This window comes from Emydura macquarii, unplaced genomic scaffold (assembly GCF_026122565.2).
Source record: "Emydura macquarii macquarii isolate MOO-44397 ecotype Brisbane River unplaced genomic scaffold, CSIRO-AGI_Emac_v2 contig_3477, whole genome shotgun sequence".
Classification (NCBI taxonomy): Eukaryota; Metazoa; Chordata; order Testudines; family Chelidae; genus Emydura; species Emydura macquarii.
This window is the reverse complement of record NW_027133614.1, coordinates 2,640,977-2,656,005: the sequence shown is the minus strand read 5'-3', so window position 1 is coordinate 2,656,005 and position 15,029 is coordinate 2,640,977. Positions and strand designations below refer to the sequence as shown.

At 41.4% G+C, this 15,029-nt stretch overlaps 1 protein-coding gene across 6 annotated transcripts in view; it reads right to left on the bottom strand.

The window, feature by feature from the left end:
• SMG7 (SMG7 nonsense mediated mRNA decay factor) overlaps window positions 1-15,029 on the bottom strand; it is an 82,993-nt gene that overhangs the window by 49,230 nt on the left and 18,734 nt on the right. For 3 of the 6 annotated variants that reach the window (XM_067535207.1, XM_067535206.1, XM_067535208.1), the window contains exons 2-4: window positions 5,542-5,573; window positions 4,323-4,440; window positions 2,614-2,746 (exon numbers count right to left, since the gene is read on the bottom strand). In XM_067535207.1, the coding sequence (XP_067391308.1) occupies window positions 2,614-2,746; window positions 4,323-4,440; window positions 5,542-5,573 (283 nt within the window). Of the gene's footprint in view, window positions 1-2,613; window positions 2,747-4,322; window positions 4,813-5,541; window positions 5,574-8,220; window positions 9,058-15,029 lie in introns of those variants that run through there. The other 3 variants (XM_067535205.1, XM_067535211.1, XM_067535210.1) reach the window with 2 other exon arrangements.

Here is a 15,029-nt window from a genome sequence, read left to right as displayed (position 1 = left end):
TTGCTGAGGGATAATTACGTGACCAAAAACAGTACTAGCTGTGTTTATTAAAATTACACACAAAAAACTATGTTAAAAGAACATTACGGTTACAAAAAAGCATTTTGTGTAGTGAAGGAGACTTGTCTATGGGACCTTCCCTTATTTGTTACAGGAGCTAGAATATGTGTAGTGGATTGCAGGAAAAGAAAGGATTGTAGCATGGACAAGGCAATTGAAAGCTGCTCTGGAGAACTAGATTCAATCCCTTCTTTTGTCAGAGTTCCTACATGATGCAAGTCAGATCACTTAAACCACGCTTTACTAATTATGTGTTTCATTTTTATGCATGCCTGACTTGAGACTCTTGCAGAGGTACTGAGCACTCACAGTTGCAACTGAAATCAACGGGAGCTGTGCTTTGAACACATGAAGTCCTTTATAATGCTAAATACTCTAAAAATCATGTCCTAAGTGTCTCAAATTGGACAGTCAAAGTTAGTGGATAACTTTTGACTTTACTCTATATCTTTGTTCCATATATCTAAAATGGGAATAATGGTCCCTCATTTCACAGGAGTAATGTGAAAACAAATTCATTGTGAAGCTCTCGGATACTATAGTGATGAGCACCACAGCAAAGCCTATGAGGAATAATGATTCTGTCTTCAGAGCAGGGTTTGAACAGTGAGCAGTAAATAAGGCCTGGGGCCACACACTGAACAAGAAGACAGCAAAATATTGAATAGCTGCTCATTATTATAATTTCCTATGATTTAAAAAACAAAACAAATTCCATCAGATAGCACCATATTGACACGCACATGGATCATCACAGGAGGGTTGGAACCTTTAGCTCCACTGCACAGACCTCTGTCACTGGAGCTGACAGAGTAACCAATAATAGTAGCAGGTTATCCTCTTTGTGGACCAGCACTAGAGGGGGAATGGACATTTGCCAGTGGGTTTCACTGATATCTGCTGACAGCAGAGGAATGGTGAGACTGTGAGTTTGGGTTCCACTGCAAGTTCTGGGGGTGAGTGCATTCTAATAGGCACAGACTCTACCACCTCTCCCCCCCCCCAAAGCTTCATATCTTTTGCCCTGTTTCCTAAAACCTACCGCTGTCTTAGTCCTGTTTCTACCCCACCACTGGCTCCCCATCCCACTCTCCTCCCCATGTCAGTCCCAGTCTCCACTCCTCAGGCTTCTGATCCCAGTCCCAGTCTCTCTGAAAGTAAATCCTTGTTTCCACCTTCTAATGTTCTCCCTTTCCCAGTCTCCTTGCCCAATCATTCCCAGTTCCCTCCCCCAACTTACTGGTTTCTTCCCCTGCCTTCTAATTGCCCATTCACGTTCCCCATCCCTGCTAGCTCTCCCAATCTCCTTCCCTGGGGTTCTCATCCAATCTCAGCATTCTACCCTCACTCTTTGTGCCAGTCTCTTTGCCCAACCAGTTCCACTTCTTCCCTGTACTCCAGTTCCTTCTCAGATCCATCTCCTCTCCTCCTTCTCCCCATCCCACTGATTCCCAGTCTCTATGGCCCTGCCAACCTCCAATCCAGTCTCTGCTTGCAGGCTTGTCTCATTCTATTCCCCCAGCCCTTTGCCACAATACCCTCAGTCCAGCTTGTCCCCTCTGTATTTGACTCAGATGGCTTCCCCATCCTCACTGAATGGGTGCCAACAGAGAGGTCCTTGAGTGCACCAGAAAAACAAACTCCCGGCTCTATGTTCCTGTGCCCAGTTCTATCCTGATCCAGGGTAGCTGGTAGCAATCATTACAAAAAAGGCTTTTTGAGCCCCCATAGCCCTGAGCTGAAGCTTCCTCAGTTTACTCTTTGGTGATGGTGCCTGCAGAGTCTAGTCAATAATAGGAGCAGTGAGAGGCTCGAGCATGCCTAGTGTACATAAAATCTTTTGAGATTTTAGCTGTTAAACTCTAGCAAATGCAAATTGCAATTTATCAAAGGCTCATAAATTGGCCAAATTTGGGCAGATTTTCAGGGGGATGGCAAAAGGCACGTCCCTGACACAGAACCACCCCCTGTCAAATTTCAAGCTCCTGCTCCAATGCATAATTACAAGCATGCTTTCCAAAGAAAAGGTTGTCAGATTTTTCATGTTATTTTAATCATAGAAAACCAATGTATTTTTTCCCTAGTCTCAAACAAACAGCTGAACGGTTTTGGCTGAAATTTTCCAAAACTATGAGCCAAGGCAGTCACCCAGCATAGAAAATTTCAGCCCAAACAGTTAAAGTGTGGCAAAGTTATAAGCAACTGAATACAGGTCTTATGAGAAGCATCAGGAAAGCTTAGTAAGAAGCTGTGCTGTCAGCCCCACCTATAATAAAGATTTTACATGTTTAGACTCAGATTGCTGCAGGAATCAGGAATGAATACCTCATGATCTTCCTTCTTCATGTACAATATTAAACAATTGGTCAAGTGAATTATGGAAGCTTGTCTGCCTCAAGCTTAAGCAACTGCTGGAGACAGCATACTAGATTTGGCAAATAAACAGTGCAAGCTAAGCAGAGGAGCTGCATATATTCACTATCAGGACAAAAGTGTAAAAACATTTGCTCCAAGGTTGTGCATTTATAGAAACACGAGTGTTTCAGAACTCACCTGTGTGTAGAAGCCACTAGCTGCCTCTAGGAACAGAGAAAGGTTCGCCTGAACTTCACTCCGATTCGGGTTTGCTCGGTTTTTTGCCTGACCCTGAAGTGTTGTGATCTGATTCTTAAAAGCATGATTCCAGCTGAGAACAAAAAACAATCCTGTTTGCTACAGCAGTGACTCACTAGGCAGACACTGAGCCTCCTGAGAATGGGGAAAAACTGTTTGTTACAATTATAAGGCCCCTGGTACTAACTCCAACAAAGCTCACCACTTATTTGTGCCTTAACTGCTCCCTTTTAAAATGGAACAGAACATGCAATGGAAATGTAAAGTCAAACAGTGACGAACTGTACCTTCCCCCCCCCCCAGCTCCAAAAACCAAAGATTATTTTACAGCATTAACAATTATTTATTTGGTGCCAGCACTAACCAGCACATCAAGCACTATTAGTCATAAAGCTCTGACCATCAGCCTCATGGATAGGGTTACAGAAACTGTTCAGGAACTGATGTTAGGCCCAAATATTTGAACACCCAGCAGCTTTGACAGCATGCTCTTCCAGCCTCTTTGTCAGGGACTGAAAGAAATGTAGAACTCTATTAACCAAGGTGAGTACAAAAAGATGCTCCTGTTCCTCAAATAAGATCCAGGAGTAGAAGCTAGGAACAATCCAGCAAAATCCTCACCTGGCTATGAGGAAGTCATGCTGAATGTCCCACTACAGCACTATCCCTGAATGATCTCTCCCCGATTTCTGGTAGAGTCTTTGTCCCTTTGTCTCTTCCCTTCTCCTTTCAACCGCACACAACTGAGGGGGGCTCAACACCACCACTCCTCACACCATGGGAGGATCTTCATCAGTGATTATTGCACCACCCTCTTCTCTGCTAGAAGTCGAATGCCAATCACACAGATGCTCACAGCTTCTTTTAATAATGCATAGTACTCTACTCTATGCTTTAGAAAAAGAAGAGTGCCAAGATGTAAGGCAGGGTGGCACCTGCCCATTTGTAAGTTAGAACTCACATTAGTGTGGTTTTGAGTCTTTTGTTTTCATGTCTATTGTTCTGAGCTTTGTCCCCGCTCACATGGCTCAAGTGGAGCTAGATCCCATCCCCTGACCTCAGTGGGAGCTGCACTATAATTGCTAGGGCTGAGTACACAAAGCCTTTTCCATGACAGACTATATGGCAGAGCAGCTCCTCTTGGACATAGGGAAAAACAGACTCTTCACTTGTTTGATTAAAAAGGCAGGTCCATGGATTAAAATTCTCAAACAATTTTAAGGAATGCTGCAGGGATTTCACTAGGAATCACATATTGAAAAGTCTCTATGTAACAAGTGACACACCTCTCTCCAATCAGTTTCATAAATCATGTATGTCACTCACTGTGTGTACGCTGCACATATCTAAACAATGAACTACTTTTAGACATCCTTTTTTGTCAGTACAAATCCATTAGAGATTTTTTGATGCATAACATGGCTTCCCACAAAGCCCTTATGGGCAGGAATTGTAAACATCCTTTCATTCCCTATTCCTATACATGTCTATTTATTTAAATTTAGTGTAAGATTATTCAAAATGCATTTACTCAAGTTTCCACTTACAGAAAAATTGATCCCATTTTATAGGTTATACCCACTCTTCCATAAATCTCAGAAGGATCCTGCTCTAGTACACAACATATGTGAACTGATTAGAATACTTACAGGTCCTGTTCCACTTTCTTGTCTAAAGCATACTCCAGATCAGTTACCAACATTTTCTGGTATAAGTCCTGCAGAGCCTGTCTGGATGTCCAGACTTCAGCTGGACCCAGCTTTGAATCTGAGCAAAAAAACAAAAACAAAACAGATTTACCATGTCCCAGTATACCGAACAGCATCACTTCAACTGATTTCTCCCATTCCTGCCCCAGGAAAGAAAACACCATGATATGCCATACCTGATACCACATTTCCCTTTAATTACTGTTTCATCCAAAAAAAACCCTAGAAACACCAATGAATAACACTGAGGAAGAAATCTGCAAGCTTTGCAACAAAGGGGCAAAATGACAAGCTGCTAGAAACCAGACGATTGCACATGAATTTCATATGCAAACTATTTTACCAAAAGCACATCACCATAATATTTATTGCATCTCTGAAAAGGAATGTAAGTTACTGCTTATGTAAATTCGCCAGCAACAAGATACAGTTCAGATATTGCAAAAGCCAGAAGATAAATGCAGCTTTGTGGTATCTTAGTACTTCACAGGCTGCATTTGGGGTATCCATGAGTTAGTGTTTGATGCAACAGTTCCAGCATCTTTGGTGCTAGAAACCAGAGACTGACCTTTTTTTTTTTTTTTTTTTTTAAAACTACTGAGAATATCTGTCATTCATTTTTAAATAAGTATCAGATCAGTCATTATCCAAGACATATGAGCTAAGTAGAGTCCTGATCTTTCCTCCCAGATGGAAGATAGGACACACTCATTCCACATCACCTTTCGAGAGAGGAAAGGACTTGTCTCTCCACAAGTGTTTTAAGGCACTGCATGCAAGTTTTAACTACTTAAGTTTCAGATTTTCATTTTACATCTAGAAGCAGGGAGTATAGCCGCTTGTAAAGCACTCTCCATTTATCCACATCTGAAGAACAGACCTTTACCAGGATACCACCTGCTCTCTCAAGAATTCTTGGAACTCGTAGCTCTTCACTAGATCATCTTTATAAGTAACTGTTTGAACTCAGGATTTCATTTAGGTCTCAATGTCCAAAATTAAAATGAAATTTTACAGCCCGTGTCTTTTATGCCCATTTTCTCACTTCTATCAGGAGTCTAGGTCAGCATTTTGTGTCACTACAGCATAAAGAAAAATAGGACTCAAACACAATTTTATTAACTGCACTATAACTATTAACTGAAATAAAGACTATTACCTGTCATGTCAGCCTTCAGGACTTCTGCCTGCCTGCAAAAGGAAGACAGGACAAGACATTAGACGTTATTATCTTGATCAGTCCTTGTTAAAGTTACACCAAACAAGTGTGGGAGGAAGTTATTGTGCAGTTTTTGTTTTTTTTTGGTTTTTTTGGTTTTTTTTAAACACAACTGCTTCAGTGTGGGGCGAAGACAAGGGTTCCTCAGGGCATGTCTATACAGGTAAGTTACATTGGTATAAGCTAAATTGTGAATTTAAGCCACTATACCTTGTCATGTAGTCATTTATCCTGATGATTTCACTTGAGTTTATGATGCTTTGAAAGTGGCTTAAGCTAAACTAATAAAAGCCACTCTTATTCCAGAATAAGAGTGCCCACATGAGGAGTTATACTGGTAAAAATGAACATTACTTACCTGTAATCACAGTTCTTTGAGATGGACTCTGCATATTCACATTCATGAAATGTGCCAGCCAGTGAAGTTCAGGCTGTCAAACCTTCTCGTAGCAGTACCTCTTTCAGCACTTATGCACCCCTCTTATTCTTCCCCTTTGCATTCCTGAATGTTCTAAGGACAAGGCTATAAAAGAGGACATGGCACCCTGTACCTCCTCAGTTCTTTCTATGGCATCCTAACAGAATCTTGACTGAGGAGTCAGAGGAAAAGGGGACAATGGGCAAGGAGTGTAAATATGCAGAAACCATCTTGAACTCCAATTACAGGTAAGTATCCCTAATTTCTTCACGTGTCCTCAACATATTCCCATTCATGGAATAGTTTGGCAAGCAGTACCCCATAAATGGAGGGTGGAACTCCAAGTCCTAATTGAATAAGCCTTGAAGTACTGCTTTACCAAACTGAGTGTCTGATCTAGATGCTAGGTCAAAGTATTGTTTTGTAAAGGTATGTACAGAGGACCATGTAACAGCCCTACAGATCTCTTCAATTAGAACATACCTGAGCCTGGTCTACTCCTAAATGTTAGGTTGATCTAGCTAAAATCACTCAGGGCTGTGAAAAATTTCACACCATGTGATGTTGTGAGGTCAACCTAACCTCCATTGTGGGCACAGCTAGGTTGACAGAAGAATTTTTTTATTGACCTAACTACTGCTTCAAGGGGGTGGATTTACTACAGTGATGGAAACATCCCTTCTGTCACCATAGTAACTGTCTATGCTACAAAGCAACTGCAGCATAACTGCAGCTGTGCCACTGTAGTGCTTGTAGCATACACACATCCTACATGCCATGTTATGCAGGTAAACACTACTTTAGCAGAGTGTGACAATTCCAACATGGAACTGAATGGATACTAACCTAAAGCTCTCCTCTCTGCACTGTCTAACCCACCTAGATAATGTCTGTGAAGAGATAGTCACCTACATGGTTGTCTGCATGTTAGAAAGAGAGACTGGGAAATCAAACTGCCTTTTCAGGTTGCCATAGTACATCTACTATTGGAACGGCAATTTTTTGATGGAGAACTCAGGATATCAAACAGGATGGGCTATTTCTTCCATTGTGACTGATGGGAGCTTCAGTGTCATTGCCATTCTGTCCACAAATTCATGGAAAACATCTTTACAAGAGGAAAATTAAGCAATCCAATCCCTTGATATTCCAAACTCTTCATATTTCACTTGAGCCATACACTGCTCCTCTGACAGTATCAGGAACTATAGCAGGTAAAATGCTCCATGAAAGCAGGTGAAGTTGACAGGTCCAGGACTCTGAGATCCAAGGAAATAGACTTTTTCTGACCTCTACTGTGTGGGGTTCCTAAGCCAATGAGAATGCAAAAGATTTCTATAATGCTTAGACAAAGGCCAACAGGGTCATCAAGCACAGAACAGTATCTGTTATTCATGCCAGTAAACAAATTCATGCTGCATGTCATATCTGGGAGAGTGTGATGATTATAGGCACCATATAGACTGGTGTATTCCTTCTTGTGAGAATGGAACCCAGGGAGTATGTCTAACACATCCAATTCTTCCTCTGATTGCAAGTCTATACGACAAATTATTGAAAACACTACGGGTACATCTACACTGCAATAAAACACCAGCAGTTGGCCCAGCTCTGTTGACTTGGGCTCTCAGGGCTCAAGCTGCAGGGCTATAAAACTGCAGTGTAGATATTGGGGCTAGGGCTGGAGGCCAATCTTTGAGACCCTGCATGGGGGGGAGAAGGTCCAAGGGCCAGGGCTCCAGCCTGAGCCCAAACTTTTACACTGCAATTTTATAGCCCCTGCAGCCTGAGCCTTGCAGCCCAAGTCAGCTAACACAGGCCAGCCTCAGATGTTTTTTTGCAGTGTAGACATGCCCTACAAGACTTGGCATGTGTAAAATGGAGTGTTTGAGGGGGAAAGGAAAGTGTCTGGGGATATCTCAGACTACTTTTCTGACCTCTTCTCTGACCGAGAGGAGGAGGGCATTCAAGGAGGAGAACTAGCAGTAGCCTTCATTTTATCTCGCTCAGGAGAAGAAAAAACTTCTCTTCAGGTTCCAGCAACACATACAATGGCAGATCTGTATGGTGTACCTGCACTACCACAGTAAAGGTTGGTGCAGAGTAGATTGGAGATGAAGAAACTACTTCTTGCTCCGGAACCATATTTGGATCCGATGCGATCTACAGAACTTGGGCAGGACTCTTAGACAGGGATATACCTTGAACCAGAATCTTAGTCTTCGATTTAGGATCTGATATTCTCCAATCTGGATGCAATGGATCTGAGGATCTCTCAATTTTAATTTGTCTCTGCTAAGAGAAGTCTTCTTGTCTTGCATAGTCTTGAAACTGAAATAGAAAGATCCAAGGTTTTCTCCCATGGTTTGGCTTTCGTCTCATAGACTGATACAGACTTAGTCCAAGTCCTTTAAGATCAGCCCAATGATCTGTGGAACAAATTGCACTGAGGTTCTAGATCCTGATCCCTGGGCATAGATCGGACCCTTCTATATAGCATTCTTCTTACACCTCTGGCATTAAGAAGCCGGCACAGGACTTTTCATCTTGAATTCGGATCCCTTAAATGTGTCAGGTCCAGGAGGCTCTGCAACCAGAGCTTCATGAAGCAATAAAGCTTGCAGCCTGTTGTGGCATTCCTTGCATACCTTCAGGGTAAGTGTGCTAGAGATACAGCCCTTTGAAGACGAGTCACCCTCCCCAAGGTGTCTTGTGTGGGTATCCAAAACAGACTGCAAGAAAAGAGGCTCCCCTTTCGAAAGCAAGTCAACTTTCAGATCTGCCATGGAACCAGTAGTCAGAACCAAAATTAACTATCTATAAGAATAAAAATATATATTTTCCTTAACACTAAAAACTACACCAAAGTAAGCCACTATACTCTGAGAGAAGTATCCTGATCTGATAGATTTGAACCTCTCCAGATCAATCTGCTATTGTGGCTGGAAGGAACTAGGGCAGCAAGCAGAGGGCACCACATCCTCTTTCACAGCCTTGCCCTCAGAATGTTCAGGAATGCAGAGGGAGGAGGTAGGAAAGATGCATGAGTGCTCTAACAGGCTATGAAGAGATTAGGTTCCACTGTCTGAGCTGACCAGACCAGCACATTCTATGAGTGGGAATATGCAGAGGACACTCGAAAAAGAATAACTGATGCACCTATACCACTATAATTAGTAAACCTTTCCTGTGTAGACAAGTCTTTAAAGAGTAAGAACAGTTTGAGTTTCAATATGTAGGAAAAATATTTTGGAATCAATGTCTCAAATCAAAGCCTTAATTCTGTGCCTACTTGGTATCCACAGTGGTCTGCGGGGCAGTAGTGGGGTCTTTGCCAAGTATGACGTACAGATCTTTACAAAAACAGCAAGACTGACATTCAGCACTGGATCAACATCCGCATAACTTTAAAGGGAAGGGGGGAGTTCTGGCCTCTGTGACCAGAGTGATCAATGTTGGGCATTGTGGAACAGCTGGTAGGGTCGACATAAGTAATGTAGTGTCTACACTTGCACTGTTTTGATTTCAGTTCATTGACCATGGCTCAAAGCCACTCAGGGATTTGGTGTTACTGCATTGCTATAATGGGGCACTTACATCGGTGAGAGACCAATTTAAGAGTAGGTACACGAACAAGTAGGTTGACCCAAGGTGGCTTATGGCAACCCAACTTTGCAGTGTAGACCAGGCCTCAGTATATATAAAATCATATGCCTCTTTCTATGCTTCCTAGACATCCAAGGAATTAGTCTATGAGTAGAATTAACTATAATTCATAATTTCTCATCTCCAAATCAGATTGGCTGTTGCAAATACAGGTGTCTGATTTATGGGTGAAGACAGGCTATCCTCTTTGTGGGGCTGTGACCTACCCAGGATACAATCCAGACAAATGAGTAGCTGTGTCACTTCTGCCCTCTAACCTTGGGTGCACTTTACACTTCTTGGCTGCTGTAGCCTCCAGTCTACTCACAAACACCTTCCAGCATGCAAGTCACTCCCAGCTATGTCTGTGTGCGCTGCAACCATCAAGCCACACCTTGGCTCTTACCAGCCTTGGGTATGCAGCAAGGTGATCCCAACATGCCCCAATGCTATATTTACCCCACAGAAATGTCTGTTCTGTACTGCGCAGCCCTCTCATGGGCAACAAACTTCTATAAAGCCCATCATTTTATTAATAGACATGATACGCACACATCTTGTTACCTCAAATGGAATTTCCCAAACACTTCAGTTCAAACACATTGGATAAGATAAAACAATAAAACACGTTTACTAACTACAAAGAGAGAGATTTTGAGTACAAGTTATGAGGCATAAAAGTCAGAAATGGTTACAAAAAAATAAAGATAAAGTGCAACTGATGCCTAACTTAACAGGCTATGTTAAATTCAAAGAACTCTCAACCTTACCCACCCCATGCAAGCATCCAAATCCTGCCGGCCACCTCAGATCCCTCACCCATGCAAACAAGTGGCACAAACCCTCCATGTTCCACTTCCCACTCCCATTACACACCAACTGCCTAGGATTAAAACTGGACTACTATGCAAAGTGGAAAACACTGCTTACTTACCATCTCCAAACTCTCCTCAGGCTAGGAAAAAACTACTGCATTCTAATTTAGCATTCCAAAACAGAGGAACAAGATTTTATCATTGTTGCCATGGAGAATCACCTACAATTATTACTTGTTCTGTTTCTCAGCTCTCCCAGCTTCTGCACCTGACACTGACCTCCAAAGACAGGACTGTTATGAATTGCAGAACTATGGTCTCATTTCCAAGGCAAGAAAAGGAAGACCAAAGACAAAATGTTTGGGAACCTCCTGGCAGTATCCCAAAAGAGGGATAAAGACAGGAGTGAAAGGAAGTTCTCCTTGCAGGTAGAGACAGGTGATGCAGTGACAGCTCCTGGAGCTCATGCAAAAGACAGACTATCTTGAATGAGAACATGCTGCTTCAGTGGCCTGCAGTCCCTGGAGAACAAGGTGTTCCAAGAATAGCAGTACCTTTCACAAGACTCCCACAAGAGGCACTTCCATAGACAAATCATACCACAGGACCCTGAAAACACCAAGTACTGGAATCCACCATCACCCCCACATTGACAAACAAAGGTTTCTTCCCACACTATTCCACATTTCAAAGAAAAGACTCCAGGCACAAATCACATGCCTGTGACCAGCACAGCACTGATATACATGTACTCAGTACTTTGTCATGTGTTGCACATCTGCACTAGAACGTTGTAGACAGTTTGCACTGTCATCTCTCATGGTTCACGGTATCATGAATAAAAGTTTTGAGTCAATAACTGGTTTTTGTTGTTTGCACTGCCTGACATTCAATAAAAGCTTATTTTGACAAATGTTCAATAAAGTTTCATAAAATATCACATTTTCCAGACACACAAAATGCCCTTTCCAAAAACTGCACCAGTTAAATACCAGAAGTACTTAAAAAGAAAAATAAACTTATATTTCACTAAATCCACACACAGACGAATGAAGCTATGGCACAATTTGCATGATAAAATTATATTTGAACATTTCAGCTCCTAGCCTCAGAGAAGGAGCACGGGGCATCCCTGACAATTTGCTGCAGTTTGCAGAGGAAGCTTCTAGATGTTCACAGCATTCTGCAACTCAGCCTTCCACTCATCGATGAAGCTCTCTCCCTTGCTTTCATAGATGATCAAAACACAGCAAACATTTATCACAGGAGGTAGATATTACTCAGCAGCCTACAACCTCATCACTAGTCAATGCCATCTCCATTTCAACCTTCCAAATGCACTTTCATTCTGCAAATATTCAGGGATAGCTGAACAGGTCCTTTCTCCTATCCAAGTGTCCAGTAAAAGGCATCACAAGCCATGGAAATAGAGGGTAAAAGTTAGGTCTACAAGAATGACAAGAGGAATCAGACCACAATAATGTCCATAGTGGTCCTAGAACCAAAATCATCATTTTTCATTAGACAAAACAGGCGTGAGTTTCAAAAGAGCCTAACACTATGGACCTTTCCAGACCATCCCACATTAGTGAACCTGCAAAAGTTATCAACCAGGCCCTGCAGCACCATGGAGATGTACCACTTTCTGTTTACAACCTCTCATGCCTGGTGGGAGAGAGAGGGAAACAAAGAATAGGCAAATGAGCTGAATTAATGGTCCACCAATACAATTCAGGAACCCCAGCAAATTCATCAATAACCTCCTGTGTGCTGCCAAGATTTGAGACTCATGCAATCAGCACCTTCTTAAAACAGTGCACACCACCCTGACAACAGTCTCAACAGTTGATCTACCAACACCAAATCACTGTTGGTCAGTAGCTAACTAATCAGGGCTGGCGAGCTTCCAGATAGGAGTGGCCACACTCTTCTCTACTGTGAGAGGAGCGCTCATGGTGGTGTGATGCCGCTGCAGTTCTGGGCTGAATTCTGCACACATCTTTAGGAAAATGGCCCTTGTCATCCCAAAATTCTGCCTCGACTTCTGTCATCCCAGGTCAGTATCATGATCCTCTCTCACCAGAGCTGATTTCTTGAACCCAGAAATGGCACTCAGTAGAATAAAGATGTTCTAGGAAAGCTTTACACACAATTAACTGCTGAAACTCATCCCCTTCTGTCTGTTCTACTGAAAACAAACTTGCCAGTGTGGCAGCTGGCTACTGAAGCTACCTAGATGCATGATTCCAAATACATGTGCAGCATCTACGTATTAATGAATGCCTGGACCACGGCGTGCAGCTGTGTTCCTTCCATGCTGGCTGACAGCAATTAGAAAGTGGTGCTGACTCACAAGATGGATGAATCATGGGATGTGTTCAGAAGAATCTCTGCAATTTGCTGCTATGATCCTTACATCCCAGATTTCCAGTGGGTAATGTGCCATGACAAAATTCCCAGAATGCATAGAATCCAGCAACAGGACAAAGCACCATGGGATACCTGCCCAGAACACTAAGCGCTTGTTTTGAATCAAGTTAGTGCCTTGCATATGAATTGATTCACAGAGTAGTAGGCAAAAGTCAGCTGCATGGATGCAATTAGTCTGGAATAGTTACTCTGCAAGAGCATACACATATGTAACCTGCAAAACCCCACCATGTAAACAAGCCTTTAGTCTACTTTTAGTACTGAAATCCTTCTAATGCCTTATCTACCATAGGGATTTTTGGTAAAAAAAATTCCCACTATTGTTCCCCGATTGCCCATACTATATTTTCCAATATTGCTAAAAAGCCTCCTGCAGCCCCTGAAGTTTTCCCACCAGTCATCTAAGTCTACTCAGAACAGGTCTAATTGGGATGCCAGCTATTACGGAAGTTTTATCTCCCTTAGCGCTCCCAACATTACCCTACCACTTTAAGAAAGTTACTTATTAAAAGTTAAAATACAGAGGAAGAGATATGAGTGCAAAGATAGAAATTATCATAAATGTATACATGAGAAAAGAGTGAGCGATAAGATAGATACATATACTAACAAATTATTCATCTTTGAAAGGAGGAAATTGTTTGCTATTTAAGTGCCTAAAGTTAACACAAGGAACTGGAATCTGTTCTCTGTTTACTAAAAGTTACAATGAAATGTAACAGGGTATGAATTGGAATAGGATATATACCTGCCAGAAGTCAAAGGCTGAACTAGATAGATGCATTGTTCCTTCTATCCACAAATTCCATTTTTCTGTCTTTCCTAAGTAACTGCAAGGGCTAGAAGCCCAGTCAGCCAAACTGCTATTTTCATCTCTGAATAAAAAAATAATTCCCAAGAACGGAGAGCAGAGAGACCATGCTAGTAGGAGGTTGAATTAATTTGTGGTTTTATGTGATTTGAAAAATATAAAGCACTATAATTATATTGGCTTAGTAAATGACCATCTAAAGCATCTTCTTTCTGGAATGAAGGAGGGAGTGATTATTTGATCATATCTTTGCTCCTGTGGGCCCTACAGTGTAGAGATCACTTCCCTTTGACAACCCATCTCAAGACACCTGAAAACTACACACCCACTCTTAAAGGTGTATAATATGACCACTGCTGGTCACACACTTATTCCACTAAACTGTTGCTATATTTCCTGTAATAGATTCTCTCAGTTTGTTGTTGGAGTATTTTAATATGTTGACTTATTTTATTTTTTTTTGTACAAGAATTATCATCAGGAGATATTTCATAAACAAGTTTATTTGAATGTCAGGAATCAAATGATTGTATGCAGACATCCCATTATGTTCTATGGGAGAAAAACCATTTGTTTCCAGTACAAACTAAGCCTGTTTACATGTCTTCTCAGAACCCAAGTTATATATTATAACCAATACACAAGAGCCAGTCAGGATGCAGGAATATTTCATATTATCTCCTATTACTTCATTAAACTTATGCATGATATAGAAAGGCTCAACAACTGTACCTGGAAATTCTTGATGTATGTTGTGTGCACAGTTCCCCACTCAAGTCTGGGGATGTGCACAAGCAATTCTCAAAGTAGAACTTGTTACAGTTGAATTTTGTTACTTGTTTTAAGTTCTATATTAGTGTGTAATCAAAAAACTATGCTCTTCCAGTATGAATTTCAGATATACACATTAGCATGCCCATGAAGTAGTTGCCTAGATGTATTCTATTAGACAAATTAGTAGTTTAGAACAAAACAAGAGGATCTGTTTAACCAGCTGAAAGTATAAGGCAAATTGTAAGCTTAAAATTTAGTTAGAGAACCTATTTGATAGAAGCAAAATTTAAAACACAATCTGTGTAAAGTGAGACAGCTACATCTCACTTCAAACCAGTGACTAACAAGAGGATGCATTTTCATGAAGTTAAGTATCGTGACTCAAAAAAGGGAAATATTTTGATTTTAGGACTGAAATCAGAAGTTACACTGAGAAACATGCCACTTTAGCAGTGACAAGAGAGAGCATCTTTATTACAATTTTTACATTAATATTGCATTAATTTTTCATATGTACACTTACAGAATAGCTTTC